The sequence below is a fragment of the Perca flavescens genome, chromosome 21 (assembly GCF_004354835.1).
Source record: "Perca flavescens isolate YP-PL-M2 chromosome 21, PFLA_1.0, whole genome shotgun sequence".
Taxonomy (NCBI): domain Eukaryota; kingdom Metazoa; phylum Chordata; class Actinopteri; order Perciformes; family Percidae; genus Perca; species Perca flavescens.
The window spans coordinates 19094436-19111115 of NC_041351.1; the positions used below are offsets into that span (position 1 = coordinate 19094436).

Sequence of the window (16680 nt, forward strand, 5' to 3'; positions counted from 1 at the left end):
GATGTATCAGTGGCATAATATTGAATTCAATCAATAGAACAGCACAGAAATCTACTTAGTTTAGTTGAGATGGACAAGCTACATAACACAATCAGCTTAAGTGTTTAGGACCTCCAATATGGCTGCCTGCAGGTGTGTTAATGTACATTTGAAGGACTACTAGCATTTTAACCTTACAACTTCAAAAAGTATCACTTCTGATTGCAGTTATCATACTTGCCTCATGTTCAGTGGAGACTAAAAACAGCCCTGTTTTCATAATGCTTGTGTCACAATGAGCACGGTAGGTCTACACACAACACATAACCTTATGCATTGACATGCATATGGAAAAGAATACACACACACACACACACACACACACACACACACAGTGAGATGATGGATTAATAGCCGAGGAGTGGTCAGACGGCTGCAGGCCCTCCAGGGAGCCGACCTGTGGCAGAGAGGCCACCCAATCAGAACACATTCCTGCAGTGACTGCATGTGTTTGCAGCCCTGCAGATACCCCACCCTGCAGGTACTTCCTGCTTGGCTCTGAATAAAGTCTCGCCATCAGAAGCGACAAGCAAAGACCCGATGTGGCTGCTTGCTTATCGTGAAGAAATTCAAATAGTTTATTCAAATCACTTCAAAGGAACCAACTGAATATCGGAAGAAAGTTTGATTGATGAAAGATTAACTGAGGCCATGAATTCATTATGGATAAGTCACTGAAGCAAAAGTGAGTTTCACCTGATTTATCTGATGAGGATTTACAGTGCTGCTGTGATTAATGGACTCACAAACTGTAGTCAGAAAAACCTAATGAAATTACAATTTGAAATTTGGTTTCATTTGAATAGCCAGGCACTGGTGCAAATAGCAAATCGATTCCTCTGCGTATAGCTACATGTCCAATGTATTTAATCAGTTCACATTATACAACATTATACAAAGTCTATCAATACATTGATGGAACATTACACACCAGGCTGTCCGCTGATAAATAACCTCACCATGCTGTCTTATTGTGTTGAAAATGCTTTTATTGCTGCGACTGCACCGTGTTCCCTCAGCGATTAGGAACACATTGACTGTAGAATCACATCAACAGACATATTACTGCCTGAAAATCAACATTAGTCACATGGATGAGATATCAGATCCAAAGGCCCGACTGCGAGGATTAGTCACAGTGGAAGAGGAACAAGGCTGTGCGAAGCTGAATAAGGGTTTACTGTTACACCATCTGATTTCTGGTTAGGTGTGTGAGACAGTATCACACTTCAAATACATCGTTGCGCTATCAAAACAAACCAGGAAACTGTAAAATTCATCTCAGCAAAGCTGTCTGAGAACAAATTCCATGCTGTGGATGATGACTGGGATGGATTAGCAAGGTGATATTAGAGTCTGAGCTGCAGGGATACCTTTCACAGTAGAGAGTTTAAAAGAGATGACTCACATAGTGCTCAAATATGATATCAGAGATAGCAGTTGTTTTGTTCAGTCCCATTTCATGCATGTTTGCACAGCTGTACAGATGTTTACTGTACTGAATGGGTGTTGAAACTGTAGATTTCATCCTGGGCAACATCATGTAAAGTCTGCCAAAACATTGGATCTCTCTCTCTCTTTTGATTTGAAAATACATTTTAAGTGACCGTAGTTGTAGGTTGTAAGTCATCAATTAACCAATTAAGTACATTCTAATGTTTAAATTAGCGAGGGCAAATTATGCACTTTTACTAGGATATTAGCAAATGTAAAAAAATGTTTTGGAAATTTTTATGGAGGAAAGAAAATATGGTAAAATAATAGACTTTTTCATACATGCCCTCTCACAAAACTAATATAACTCCATAAACTACACCCCTAGAAGTCATTTTTCTTCCAGATAGATTAACTGGGGAAAAGGAGTGCAAGCATATTTGCCTCTGTGCACTTCTCAAAAATGTCTTGCTCCATCCATGAGTGAACTCCAGCTCAGAGCATTTAAAGCAAAAATAATACTGTAAGAGAAGTAATGGTTTAGTAAGTAAATTATAGTAACTGGTGGTGGTAGTTGCGATGCAAATTACTTAATCTTGTGTTATGGAGGTTTATTTTTGTCTGTAGGACAATAGCAATATCTACTAGCTCCTAATAAAGGGACCTTAACCATAGATCTATGACCATATTTACCTTATAGATAATATTGCTAAAACATGTCCATCAGTAGGGCTATGTATCAAAGCCACGATATTGTCATTGTCAGACATTTTTACTGCGACACTGACCTTTTTTCTTTTATCAGATTAACCCGATTTAAAATTTAAATTTTTTTTCCGAACTACATTTGAAGGCAGCATTTGAGCTCCCCAGATTCTGTCGCGCGCGACAGTTTTGCCGCGATAAACCCAATGGACAAACCACATCCATGCAATAAACTCATAGACAGTATGGATAAACTCGAATAAACTGTGAAGAAAACAGAGCAGCAGGTAAGAAAATTAAACTAGTTAAAACAGAAAAAAAGGTCTTAGGTATAGCTGAAATTAAGCTATTTTAATCAATAATGAATTGCGAAAAAGTAGAATCTCTCCAAAAACTCACACCATGTTGCCAGTTAATGTTAGAGGTGTGATAACCGTGAGTCGGCTAGCTAACGTTAGCTAAAGTTAGCCATGTTTCACGCTTAGCTAGCTAATAAACATAGCTAACAGTTCTTTGTGTATTCGTTTTAAGCTACAGTAAGTATTAGCTAGGTCTGGGGTAACGTTAATGTTAGAAAACGAGAAATAGGCCTACTTCTTATCCAGCAGGAATCAAACTAACGTTATAAGTGTTAACTCTCATTGTTTTATTTGTTTTTCCTCATTTTACAGAGTCTGTAAATGTAATTAAAACTAGACTGGATAGTAATTTAAGTTATGAATTAACATGGCTGCTCAGACCTTCATTGCTATCTCTGAACTGCATCCCAACTTCTCTCATCCGGTAAGTTCCAATGATTTTCAGCCAATAACACCAATGTTATACAGTTTTGTTCTTGCAGCAGCCCTCAAAATCAGTGTCTAATAGTTAGAAATACTTTTTTTCAATTGTGGAACTCAGGATGTATTTCAGGCATGTATTTTTGTTGGCTTTGTAAGCTGTATTGAACTGCAAATGTCTGCACACTCATCGCCCTTGTAATATTTTCAGAAAGTGGCAGGCATCGTCATTGGGAAAACTGATGTCAGAAGCTTTCCTGACAGAAAAAGTTAGTAGCTTTTTATATTAGTGCATCTAAGCTGTTACTTTCAATGACCCATGTTTGTATCACTGCAACTCAGTGTCTTGTATACCATCCCCCTCTGCTGGACATTTGAAATCCATTCTCTTAGCTTTTTTTTCTCCTCTTCCTTTCCATTGCACAGAACTGCAACACTAACCAAACCTATACATCTGATTTTCAGATATTGGTGAAGACAGATTCACTTTTAGCTTCACCATTAAGGACTCACCTGACTTCTTCATCAATGTCACATCCTGGGGTAACGATGAATACATCAACGGGCTCTCCAGCAGCTTCAGCACCGGAGACTGTGGTGAGGAAGTTACCCTCAAAGTCCCAGAACGAAGCCTTAAAAATCCTTGAGAATTTGTGGATTTTTTTGTGTTTGTTTTAGATGGAATGATGGAATTTTTTTATCAATATCTAGTGTCCAGATTCATCAATATCAGTAGTACAAAACTAAGCTTTGGCCATGTCCAGCTTGTGATGTACCTAATATCTTTAGGCATAGTTGTAGAGTGATAGTCAAGTCACCCAAAAAACTTAATAGAACGAGAACAAAAAATTATTTTTTTTATTTTAAAACATGTTTTGAATCTAAAACAAAAATATACTCTTAATGTCTTTGCGCAAATATTGTTTCTTATTGCTTTTCCAGTCATCATTGACAATCCTTTAGTCACCAACAAAGACCCGGAGAAAGGGGACAAATTCTGTCCCACAACACCAAGGTAAAATGACCACTTTTAATACAGACATTGTAGTCGAGTTAGTCCTGCTTACCCTGTGGTGCTTTAAACAGCTGAAGTTGAACACAGTGTAATGCTGTGTAAAACATGATGTAACAGTGTGTAATGTCTGATGACAGTGTCAAAGGACTTGCTGGTTCAAAGGCCTGTATCTGCTGTCTTAGCCTCTACAGGCTGCTGGTGACGGAGGCTCATTCCCAGGTGAGTCTGTGTGCTGACATGGACGCCATCGACAGGCTGCTGCCACTCATCCACCTGCCAGTGAAGGACTGTGCAGATTTCTACTCTCTGGGAGACATTATGGCCAACGGGCAGAGCCTGGATGGCACAATGATAAACATACTGGCTGCAGTGAAATCGGTAGGGCACCTTAAGGTCGCAGTCTTTCAGCCTGAAATAATATTAAAGGAGAGGATCACCTTTGATACATTCACACTTTACTTGTTTACTATGTGAGTTATTTACTACATTTCCTAGAATGCGTTTCTCGGCTATCAAATTAGCGTTGCTTGTCGACTCAATCCCAGTTCACACTGGTGATGAAATTCTTGGTATATATTTTTTCAAACAGGGAATGAGAAGAAAGTCCATAAACTCATTGAGAAACAAAAATATATTTTCCAACTTTTTCACACACTGGTTGCATTAGATGGTGGCTTTATAGCTGCCCTTTTCTCTGCAGTAAGCTCAACTATAGTGGAAAATAGGCTGTTAAAGTTTCCTGAGCTTTAAAACAACTTTACCAAGAAGGGGAAGGTTGTTAAAAGGTGGTCTGATGTAACATTATGAAAGTCAGTCATGGAAAAGTTGTGGAACCTATCACTGAGGCCGGGGTGGAAAGCCTGATAAGCATGAAGTGGGACATTTTTGACAATGAGTGTGGATCTGGAGCAAAAATGTCTTTGGTTTCCTAAATTTACTGAATTTAAATCTTATCATTGTCCCAATAAACTACATTGTGTTTGTTTTGTCTTTGTGGATCTATGGTGGTATGCTTGTTGTTTGTCTAATAGTGGTCCCAAAGGCATGCCTCCGAGTTCAGAGAGAGGCCAGACCCTGCACTTAATGTCACTGCATTTGTTACAAGAAGGGACGATCTTGTGATAGGAACTTTAGATGATTCTGTTTACATTTACAGATTGGCGAGCTGAAGCAGTTCACCACTTCAGACAGTCGCAAAGGGCAGAGGCTGGAAGTGAAGCTCTTTGATGACTCTGTCTCTTCCTTCCCTCTTGTCTGGTGCGTCATTTTCCTTTTATTAATTTGGAAAATGAATAAAGATTTATGGATTTTGTTGCCTGTGTGTCATATTCCATCTTATTGGCCCTCCGGATCACTGCTTTGTATCTTTAGGTGACCACAAATTTACTTTGGTGACATGAAGCTTTAGATTAACTTGCTGAACTCCATGTGTGTTTGATTTTCACTGAGTAACTCCCTGACCTCTGTTTCACTCACAGCTGGGACAGAGAAGCCATTCAGCTCGTGCAAACTTTGATACCCAAGGAGACGGGTAGGTCAACAGCTGCTGCTCATTCTCCGCCACAAAAGGAATATTTATATAACTGTTATTCCTGCCTGTCACGTCCCATTAACATACTATACTAAAGAGAAACATGGAAGTGGATATTTGAGATGTAACTGTACGTTTATGTTAAAGATAGCTTACTGTTGTTTTAACTTTTATTTTTCATTCAAAGTGCTCTTCATCGCTGATGCAAAGATAAGCTTTGACAGCTTTCGCAACGGCATGACCGCATCCGTTAACTCGAAAACCATTATCACTGTCAATCCCGGTAAGATATCACAGCAACATTTACAACAACATCAGGATCTCCTATAGCTGTGCAATTGACCATAAAAAAACGTAACAAACCAAGCATCCATGGTGTACAGTGTAAGTAGAATATTGTCAGTTTGTTGCTGTCCAAGTCAATCACAATGTGCTTTCAGACACCAGAGAGGCCAGTCTGCTGTTCAGCTACGCTAAAGAGGCATCTGAGTCCGGTGCTCTGGATCAAGATGAGAAGCCAGAAGACATGCCTGGTAGGTTATGGTGAAGAAATCCCTTCAGTCCGATACTGTGAATATTAGAATGAGTAGAAGTCCTGCTATATCTTACTGTAATGTAGGGCTGCAACAACGAATCAATAAAAAGTTAAAAGGGAGTTCAACAGCAGGGTAAAGTCACTACACTATCCTACTTCTGTTCCGTTCTGAAGTGAGGAACGTACCGTCCCTCCAGTAGCTCTTCTGGTGCTGCTGTTTACTCGTTATCCAGCTGACTAGCATGACAAGCTAGCGTTAGCTCGGTAATAAAGCAGGGTTGGTATAGTTTGCAAGACTAAAGACATGGTTTTATTCACTCGCCTTTTTTGGCCCATTAATTTTTCAATCTGTTGTCATGTATATATTATGTGCTTTGTCCCATATCAGTTATTGTTGACTAATATATTAGAGTGTGGTGTATAAATGAACTTAACTTGCACTTACTACAATGATGGTAATAATTTAATGAATAAGTGTGTGTGTATGTGTGTGTGTGTGTGTCTCTGCGTGTCAGTCTGTGTGTATCTGTATCTACTATTTGGGTTACTTACCTTTACACAACTATTAACTAAAACAACAAGTATGTATGTATTGAGTTGATGTAAATTAATGCTTTTTTTTTTTAATCCGATTCATCGATTAATCGAAAAAATAATCGACTGATTAATCGATTATTAAAATAATCGTTAGTTGCAGCCCTACTGTAATGTAAAATGTTTTTTGTATTCTAGGCCTCACCTCTTATTTCTGTATTTTCTCTTCCTCTTTTAAATTTCATTTTTGGGTCATAATGTTAATAGATGGTGCACTATGTACTGTAACTGCACTCCATGATACATGTAACTTAAAACAAAAAGTTTCTCAAAAGTGTATTATGATGAAGTTATTCATATATATATATATATTTTATTTATTTTTTTTGCTGTAAAATGAGTTGTAGTTTTGTAGTTGTTTTTCAAATAAAAACAACTGCAGGCATGTAAATGCAGTGCTGCTTTTGTCTCTGCAGTGGACTCCATCACTGACGTGTACACAGTGGGCCAGGTGAAGCAGAAGGCCCAGGAGAATCCTGAGGTTTTCTTTGGTATCACATACGGCTTCATCTCCAAGCTCGACCTCGACTCTTCCGTTTCAAAAGTCATCAAGACGCGGTGGTAAGTTCACACACAAGTGCATAGAGTGGATGCATTATTAAATAGTTTCTGTATAAACTTTTCCCTCTCACAACTTTGATGTTGCACCTCAATTATTTGAACGTTAACTGCAGAGGCTAAACCCAAGCTTTAAGACCCGGAGGTGCTGTTCCACGGGTAGAGTAATTGACACACTTTTTTTATCTTTTTTGATCAATGAAAGTTAAAGTCATATTTGCAGTTAAAACCATCGGTTCCATTTATTTCCATTAAATCTTCTTTGGATTTCCAGACAAACTACGGCATGTGTGTGTCTGTGTCTGTGTATGTGTGTCTGTGTTAGTGTGTGTGGTCAAAAACTGTATGTGCCTCCGGGTGCACCAGAGGAACCAAAGATTGGTTCCTATTTATACCAAGGGCACTAATAGGCTGTAACACAACATTAACATAATTTTTTTTGCCACTCAATATGAGCTATAGCTGATGAATAGTTCCTTGATCAGTCTGTTTTCTCTCCTGTCTCAGCTCCAGGTGTAAGTTCCAGGTGACTGAGGACAAGCAGAGCTGCACCAACCTGTTGTGTCCAGGGAGGGATCAGGCCTTAGCATCCAGCACGGGCTTTGACCTGCTGGTGGACATCACGGACCACACCGGCACCCTTTATTCCTGCGCGCTCAAAAGCCCCGTGGCAGAACAGACACTTGGCTGTACGGTCAGTACCACTTTACACGAGGATGCTTATTCAGCCTCAATTCTACACGCAGTAGCCCCTGTGTGAAGGAATTAAAGAACATGAGAGAAGAGACATGAATACCAGTACAGGTTGAAAATAATACAAACAACACTGCACTGTGTATGTGTTTAAAATGAGTTGTGTTGAATTTGATGAGAGGTTTAGCATCTTCAGATGAGATAAAAAGCATTTCCACCTCATCTGTTGCAGACAGAGGAGTTTACCAGTTTGACTGATGACGAGCGGACTGCAATGAAGTGGAAATTTCTTTTGGAGAGATGCAAAATACATGTGAAGGTAGTGCAGCTCTTGGTTCTGTGCTGTGTGTGTTAGCACTAAAAGCAAACCACCAGTTGAAATATTCTTTGAATATGTTGTAGATACTCCCGTCCACTAAAATGAGGACAGGGATCAGGGGCCTGATCCTGGCCTGCTCAGTGGCTGACCCCGGAGAGGTGAAACAGCACATGTCTGCCCTGCTGCAGCGGCTGTGATCACAACACGCACTGACTGAGCAGGAAAGCACTTATGTTGCAGCTGCTTTACCTGCTCCGCCGTACTGTTCTGAGATGTTAACAAAGGCAGTAGTCATTTATACATGCGTTGTGTTTTGTGAATAGATGCATTCTCTGCATTATTTATTTATTTATTTATTATACTTATTTATTTAAATGCATATATGAAAGAATGTGCTGTTGGCTTGATTGCTTTTTTTTTTTTTAAACTGTTCAATAAACTAGCTTGTATGTATCAATCCACCTTTTTTGTTCCATGAAAGGATATTTAATAAGCAACCACTGTCACACATAATAGGACAATGATAAGCCTGTTCTTATTTGTTACTTTTACCATTTACCATCTATAATGAGATCCTGTGTTTACCATGTTTTTATTTAAAATAGCATCCACATAAGAGTACACACTTTGTCAGTGCTACGTCAGTATGGTTAGACTACATTTTCATAACACCAGTTATGTATTCATTACACCTGTAATTTAACCAATTGTAAATGAAGTCAACAGTTTAGCAACAAGTTTATTTTTTTTATCTGGATATTTTGGTACTTCTTTTACCGACAGGAGAATCTTACAATGTCATATCCACCTGTATCCGGAGGGGGGTTGGGGTGCTAATGTACATGGCAGTACAATAAACAACAGAATATTATATAGAGTTGAATCAGACACTGTATGAGTTAAAATAACACGTCTCTGTCTGTAAGAGACTTCGCAAACACTGATCATTTTAACGGCTGTGGTCCATTTGTCCTGCTATGATCAAATAAGTCACTAGATGGCTGCAAAGCGCTGGTTATCAAAACGGAACATTTGAAACGTCGTATGTTGCCAAGGGACACTTTACGGGGACGTACTGATTTGTCGTCAACACCAAAGGTAATCAAAAAATGTCCTATTTATTATGTCAAGCAGTCGTAACATCCTCCAGTGAAATGCCGTTACAGTCACAATGTGTTAGCTTGTGAAGTAGAAGCGTTAGCTAGCTAACTGGCTGCATTGCACGGCCCTTACACATAGCGTTAGCTAGGCTACTTTGCTAACGTTAGCCTGCACGTTATACGTTGACTCTTTTATGTCCACAATATGACAATAAAATCAACCACTTTCCTGTTTAAACTGTTCATATAACGTTCGGAAAACTGCAGCAGCTGACTGTCTCCTGTATTTCCGTGCAGTGTCCTACATGCCTTCACTCTGAGCACTGACGGCCAGCAGTCAAGCATGAATGTGAACCAGGGGACGGTGGGCAGCGACCCGGTCATTCTGGCCACGGCTGGATACGACCACACTGTCCGGTTCTGGCAGGCTCACAGCGGGATCTGCACCAGGACAGTCCAGCACCAGGACTCTGTATCCTCTCAAACAGTGCGCTCAGACAAATGCCATCTGGAACAGAGTTTATACTGTTGATATTTAAATGATTTGGACAGTTGGCAGATCATACAAACAGACATGGTTGTCTTAGCTGCAGTGGTGTTGTCTAATGTATTGTAGTGGGTATACTGTACTGTATATTGGCCAGAATCTGCCTTTGGGGGCGGGGGCATATCAAAGTGGGGGGGGGGGTCCTCCCCCAGGGAAGTTTTGAGCATCAGCAAGGCAAGGCAATTTTATTTATATAGCACATTTCAGCACAAGGCAACACAAAGTGCTTTACATAAAACATCAAACATTAAAAAGCAAAGAGCAAAAATAGAAAATAAAAAAATTTAAAAATATTAACGAATACAGATTTAATACGAGATAAAATACAAGAATAAAATTCACAGTTCAGTATTAACATGTATAAGATACACAAATAAAATACAGTACAGTATAAGAATTAAGGAAAGGCAATATCAAAAAGAAAGGTCTTGATTTAAAAGAGCTGAGAGTTGTCGGCAGACCTGCTTAATTAATTAACAACTTAATTTCCTGTATTCAGATACCCTTTTATGCACCAATTTACGGTGAAAATACCTTTATTTAGCCTATGTGAAGAAGAAAAACACAGATGACAATTCCTAATATATCAAAAATATAATGGAAAGTATGTTGTTGCTTGTGACTTTAATTTAAGTTTCCACTGACATATTTCTTTGGAGTTGATCAATTAACAGTTGGAAAAGAGACTATATAAAATAACCTATGTGTAAAATGAACATGGATTCTGTCAAAGGAGCTGTTGTTTACTGTCTTTGGAGCAGCTCCAGGATGTGTCTGTAGTGTAGATGGCATCATCACTACAGTGTGTCCCTCTGGTGTTAAGTATAAGGAGAGGACTACTTGTAACCAAGCTGTGAAATATTATAGAAATAACCTAAACAATCCACTTCCTTAACATTTGCTCCCAGCAAGTGAATTCACTTGAGGTCACACCTGACAGGAGCATGATTGCAGCTGCAGGTTGGTTAAGAATTCTCTCTCAAAACCTTCTCCTGGATTGGATAATTCAACGCATAGCTGCTAGCATAGCTGCTTTTTATATATATATATATATATATATATATATATATATATATATATATATATATATATATATCTCTCTCACAGTGATTTCCACTTTGCTTTTTTTTTTAGGTTATCAGCACATCCGCATGTACGACCTGAACTCCAACAACCCCAACCCGGTGATCAACTACGATGGTGTTAGCAAGAACATCACGTCTGTGGGCTTCCATGAAGACGGCCGCTGGATGTACACAGGAGGAGAGGACTGCATGGCTCGCATATGGGACCTGAGGTACTGCAAAGGACGCTCGTTGTGCTAAAACACATGCTCTCTGCGTTCAACCAACCTAACTTTGATCCCTACTGCTCCTCCCCAGGTCGAGAAATCTACAGTGTCAAAGGATATTCCAGGTCAATGCTCCGATAAACTGTGTATGCCTGCATCCCAACCAGGTGATACTTTAAACGGATTCTTCAATTGGTTGTAATATGTTGGATATTATGTTTCATTATAAGTCCGAGTATGTGCAAACTGCTGGAAAATGTCAAGACAACAGTCAGTGTTGTATGTTTTTCAGGCAGAGCTCATTGTCGGAGACCAGAGTGGAGTGATTCACGTCTGGGATCTGAAGACCGACCACAACGAACAGCTGATTCCTGAGCCAGAGGTCTCGGTCAACTCCGTTCACATTGACCCAGATGCCAGTTACATGGCAGCGGTCAACAGCTCGGTCGGTACCCAAACAGTCTGAAAAGAGTGCTGTGTATTGATACTTCTGGTGTGTTAAGTTATATTAAATGATGGGGTGGCCTCTACGGCTCACCTGGTAGAGCGCGCTCCGTGTAGGCTCAGTCCTCGCCAGCGGCCCGGGTTCCAGGGTTTCCGCTGGGTCTTAAACATTCTTAAATTCGTTGAAGTATTGTGTTCTATGTCTTAAATCATTTTAAACAGGTCTTACATTTCCTACGTCCGTGCAGCGCTACAGTACCTCTAATGCTCTTTTATTTCAGTTCCGTGGGGTTGTAGTTCTTTCTACGGCTAGTCCAAATATAATTTTTTTTCTGTATTACGACTACAAATGAGACCAACGTGCAACTTATATTGCAGCCAATCAGCTTTCGTGTTCTTTGGCATGGCGTCTCTTTCGGATTGTACCACAGACATAAAACCGTTTTTATTCTTTAGTGATACTTGGCTTGGAAAAAAACTGAATTTGGGGTTTAGTTGATGTTGATGAGGTCTTAAATTTCATTCATAATGGTCTTAAAAAAGGTCTTTAAAAATTCTTAAATTTGACGTGACCCAGAAACTCTGGGTTTGAATCCGACCTGAGGCCCTTTGCTGTGTGTCATATCCCCTCTCTCTCCCTTCAGCTGTTCTAAATAAAGGGGAAAAGCCCTGAAAAATATCTTTTAAAAAAAAAAAAAAAAAAAAAAAAAAAAAAAAAAACATTATCTCTGTTCTCCTTAACAGGGAAACTGCTATGTGTGGAACCTTGCTGGAGGCATCGGCGATGAGGTGACTCAGCTCATCCCCAAGACTAAGATCCCCGCACACAAACGCTACTCCCTCCGCTGCAAGTTTAGCCCCGATTCCACGTGAGTGCCCTCCTCCGCTACACAGTATGAATTGTTCTCCGATGCTGTCGCTGATGTAACCCAATGTGTTGTGTTCGTCGTCATCTCCAGCCTGTTGGCCACCTGCTCAGCAGACCAGACCTGTAAGATCTGGAGGACGTCCAACTTCTCCCTGATGACGGAGCTGAGCATCAAGAGCAGCAATCCCGGAGAGACGTCCAGAGGCTGGATGTGGGACTGCGCTTTCTCTGGAGACTCCCAGTATATTGTCACTGGTCAGTACATGAGCCCTGGCGAACGGGTTTTCAGCACTACGTTGCAACGTCAACCGCATTTCTATAATGAGATCCTAAATGACCATCTCGCGATCAGAGCAGCGTTACTCGCCGTGAGACAATAAACACAATGATCACACACTCTTAAAAGTCCTGCTATTTTGGAGTTTTATAAGATAATTGTAATATAAGATATTAAAATTAGGTCTTTTTTTTTTTTTTTTTTTTTTTTTTTTTGTTTACTGAAAATGTGTGGTATAATATTAGATTATAATTTGTGTATCATCTCGTCGAAAACAGATTTTCAAAGACACAGCATTTGGAAAACAGGTTTCCTAAAGCAGGATTTATGGTTCTGAGGAGGCTCCACGCAGAGCTTTGGCCGTAGCCTACACAAGTGGCTCTTTCAGAGAATGTGTGTGTGTGTGTGTGTGTGTGTGTGTGTGTGTGTGTGTGTGTGTGTGTGTGTGTGTGTGTGTGTGTGTGTGTGTGTGTGTGTGTGTGTGTGTGTGTGTGTGTGTGTGTGTGTGTGTGTGTGTGTGTGTGTGTGTAGAGCGAGTGAGAGCGTGATGCTGGTTAGCTTCAGAGCGAGTACCGACTCTAGAGTCATAGTGGGAGAACCAAAGTGTCTCCCTTGTGTTTTCTGACCACGGTCGAAAATCTGTAGCAGGAAAAGTGAACCCTCTCCTTGAATGCAACGCTACCAAGACACGGCCGAGCAGACAAATTGCAGTTGTTAAGGGTCTGCGTCGCCGCAATGTGTAGTTCAATTTTTTGAGAGGTGCACGTCAGGCGACGGCGTAGGGTCCGTATCTAGACGTACCTGCCTGCGTACAGTCGTACTAGGGGTGTAAAGATTCACCGCTACAGAATCGGTATCCGTTTGTATTATAACAGATGCGACTACATCCATACACCGACCCCTGGATCGGTCTAAATCAGGGTTTTCCAACCTTTCTTCATCTAAGGGTTACTTTTAAAATAACGAAAGTGGTCAAGAGCTACTTGGCATCACATCGCGTACATTTATTTACATAACACAGATAAGCGGAATGGCGCTACAGTTTGCTTATTTATTTATTTATTTCAGGTTTATTTAACAGGGACAATGCACACTAATAATACATATAAAAATGTAAAGTGTGCCAGAATTAGCCAAAAGGCTATTTTACATCTGCTGTCCCTGGACAGATTGTACAATGTCACACCTAAAAAGATAAAAAGATTATAATAGTACATACAGATTTAGTCCAATACAAGTAAAATGTATCAAGATCAAGCATATAAACAAGAACAGTTGGTCAATATCAATACACACACACACACACACACACACACACACACACACACACACACACAAGCCACACTGTCGGTCTATGTAACAGACAACCTCATAGGCATAGCACAAGTGGCACAAACAGGCAGGACAGGAAAGACAAAATAGCAGCAAGATTTTGTGACTACATTGTTGACAGTCCTGATTACCTGTTAGCCACTCCTTTAAGTTAAATTGAAAAGAAACGTAAGTTTTAAAATTCCTACTGTGAGTTGGAATGCGGTTCCATTCGCGAGCAGCCCTGACTGCAAAAGCTGTTTGGCCGAATGCACTTTTCCTCAACAGGACAATACGTAGTCACCTCTTGCTGCACTCCTTGTAGATCTGTAAGCATTTGGTAATGCGTTTACAAACTGGCTCAGTTCATGAGGAGCCAGTCCATGTAGAATTTTGTACATAAGACCGAGATCTGTATATCTAATCGAAATTACAATATCAAAAGCTTATGAAACCTCTTAAGTAACACGTCAAGGTTCTTGTCTATTTTACACTTCTTTTAGCCCACATAGTCGGCTACATCACTGAAAATATTCCAATCACGGTCCAAGAAAAAATGACCACTGTACACATCTATGGCCCACAAAGTTAGCTACCTCACTTTCAATATCGGGGTCATTTTGTGTCTCCGCTTGTCAGCCTATCCACAAGCTACTGGACACCTGCTCTCGCGAGCTGCCCGGTAACTTGAGAGCTCCTTGTTGGAGACCCCTGGTCTAAATGGACCAAGATTCGGCCGATGGCCCGGTTCTAAAGTTACCAGCCAGGTAGACTGAAGCTTTGCTGTCAATCCAGCCAAGCTGCTGCGGTGTTTGCAATGCTGTTGAAAGAGACGGCTTGTCCCTTTTTACAAAATATATATTTATTTGAAGATGGGCAATGCTTCTTTTATAGAATGTCAAACATATTTTTTATTTATAATTGGGAATGAACTTGTGTACATTAAACAAACGTTAGCTGTCTGTCAGAATGAATCGTTCCATATTAAAATGTATCGTCCCTGAAGCGTCTCGTAGCCCATGTACGCCCACCCCTACCACGTACGTTCCCACGCCGTTGATTTAACGCAGAAGCAGAAATCGGCCTTTACACTGCAGTGTTGCAAACTGAGTTCTGTTGTTATGTGCATTTGCTGTATTTAAAGTTGCAATTGAAAAAGATTTTCATGAGGAAGCCTTGGAACGGTTTGTAAGTTAATTAAGTCTTTTTCGTTTTGTTTTTTTCTGGGTTAGGCATCCACATGTAACCTCACATTGGTTTCATTAATGTCATTTAAGAATATTTGCAGTACAGCACAGTATATTTGCAGTGAAAATGTCTTTCATTTTGTCCTATATAGAGCTGCAACGATTAATCGATTAGTTGTCAACTTTTAAATTAATCGGCAACTATTTTGATAATCGATTAGTCAGTTTGAGTCATTATTTTAAGACAAAAGTGAAAATTCTTTGATTCCAGCTTGTTAAATGTGAATATTTTCTAGTTTCTTCTCTCCTCTGTGACAGTAAACTGAATATCTTTGAGTTGTGGATTTTCACCATTTTCTGACATTTTATAGACCAAACAACTAATCAATTAATCGAGAAAATAATCAACAGATTAATCGACTATGAAAATAATCATTAGTTGCAGCCCTAGTCCTATAGTTCATCAATAAGGATGTTCTTCTTTTTTTCTCCAGAAATACTACTGTATATTTAGGCACAGATGAAGTGACGTTTAGAGCCTTTTAGAGAGAAGCAGGTCAAAGTTTGAAAACGTCAGTAGACTTGAGGTGAATTTCAGGTTTCTGACTCCTGCTTCCATCCACAGCCTCCTCAGACAACCTGGCCCGTCTGTGGTGCGTGGAGACCGGGGAGATCAAGAGGGAATACAGCGGCCACCAGAAGGCCGTGGTGTGTCTGGCCTTCAATGACAGCGTGCTGGGCTGAGGAGGAGGAGGATGAGGACGAGGAGGAAAGAGATGAAGAGACAGAAGATGGCAGGCAGTCTGTGCAGAGGTGAAACAAGGACAGAAAAGTATGGACTCTTTGCAGGATGTGCCTCAGTTGGGAATTCTTCATAGTTTCCCCAGAAATGATCGTCTTGAGAAAGTGGAGGCTTGTGTTCGAACATCACAATGAATCTCAGCTGCGTGTTCCAAGATTTCTACCTTACTCTTTCATGCCAGATGCCCTTTAGTACTCAGCATAGCAGCAAAGCCGAAATATCTTAAAGGGCCAAGCACACCATTTTGCACCAAATATAAGCCGTTGTATGGGAAAACTTCTGTACCAAGGGTGTAGAATTCGGTATAAGTCGGATTCAAATACTAAGTATTCTTCAACAACCCTTCATGTTTTTAACCTCATCACTCTGTGCACAATAGGGGAGCCTCTCAACTCTTTGTTTTTTACAGTGCACCATATTTATTGTATCAACCACGTTTCACTTCAACTTGGATGTGCAGCGGAATTGATTTATTCCTCGTGTGATAATGTGTAATTCATTTAATACTCTTTCTTCCAAGTTAAGTTGTGCTATTATAATAATAATCACATGTGCATTAGGAAGTGTCAAGAGAAAATGATGTACAGAAATTGATTCTGCAGTAAAGTCCTTACAGTCTTTGAGTTTAGTCATTCCTCTTTTCTTTTCTTT

General features: G+C 40.1%; 2 protein-coding genes across 2 annotated transcripts; both read left to right on the forward strand.

Moving 5' to 3' along the window:
• Window positions 1–2340: 2340 nt before the first annotated feature.
• Window positions 2341–8655, forward strand: meiob (meiosis specific with OB-fold). The gene is made up of 14 exons (XM_028567066.1): window positions 2341–2465; window positions 2850–2961; window positions 3169–3226; window positions 3423–3554; window positions 3900–3972; window positions 4155–4350; window positions 5129–5229; window positions 5451–5503; window positions 5691–5786; window positions 5944–6036; window positions 7049–7193; window positions 7698–7884; window positions 8116–8202; window positions 8286–8655. The coding sequence occupies exons 2-14, from the start codon at window positions 2905–2907 to the stop codon at window positions 8397–8399; spliced, it is 1392 nt and encodes a 463-aa protein (XP_028422867.1). The 5' UTR covers window positions 2341–2465; window positions 2850–2904; the 3' UTR covers window positions 8400–8655.
• Window positions 8656–9151: 496 nt separating this feature from the next.
• On the forward strand, window positions 9152–16657 carry mlst8 (MTOR associated protein, LST8 homolog (S. cerevisiae)). Its single transcript, XM_028567067.1, has 9 exons — window positions 9152–9300; window positions 9600–9774; window positions 10758–10809; window positions 10984–11146; window positions 11232–11307; window positions 11433–11585; window positions 12329–12453; window positions 12544–12707; window positions 15853–16657. The coding sequence occupies exons 2-9, from the start codon at window positions 9646–9648 to the stop codon at window positions 15969–15971; spliced, it is 981 nt and encodes a 326-aa protein (XP_028422868.1). The 5' UTR covers window positions 9152–9300; window positions 9600–9645; the 3' UTR covers window positions 15972–16657.
• The last annotated feature ends 23 nt before the right edge of the window (window positions 16658–16680 follow it).

Bases quoted from the DNA above. Each gene is read 5' to 3' on its own strand.
- meiob (XM_028567066.1), top strand. From the start codon at position 2,905: ATGGCTGCTCAGACCTTCATTGCTATCTCTGAACTGCATCCCAACTTC. The intron at 3,973-4,154 runs GTAAAATGACCA...CTGCTGTCTTAG, and splicing joins TTCTGTCCCACAACACCAAG to CCTCTACAGGCTGCTGGTGA. The intron at 6,037-7,048 runs GTAGGTTATGGT...TTGTCTCTGCAG, and splicing joins GAAGCCAGAAGACATGCCTG to TGGACTCCATCACTGACGTG.
- mlst8 (XM_028567067.1), top strand. From the start codon at position 9,646: ATGAATGTGAACCAGGGGACGGTGGGCAGCGACCCGGTCATTCTGGCC. The intron at 11,147-11,231 runs GTACTGCAAAGG...GCTCCTCCCCAG, and splicing joins GCTCGCATATGGGACCTGAG to GTCGAGAAATCTACAGTGTC. The intron at 12,454-12,543 runs GTGAGTGCCCTC...CGTCATCTCCAG, and splicing joins AAGTTTAGCCCCGATTCCAC to CCTGTTGGCCACCTGCTCAG.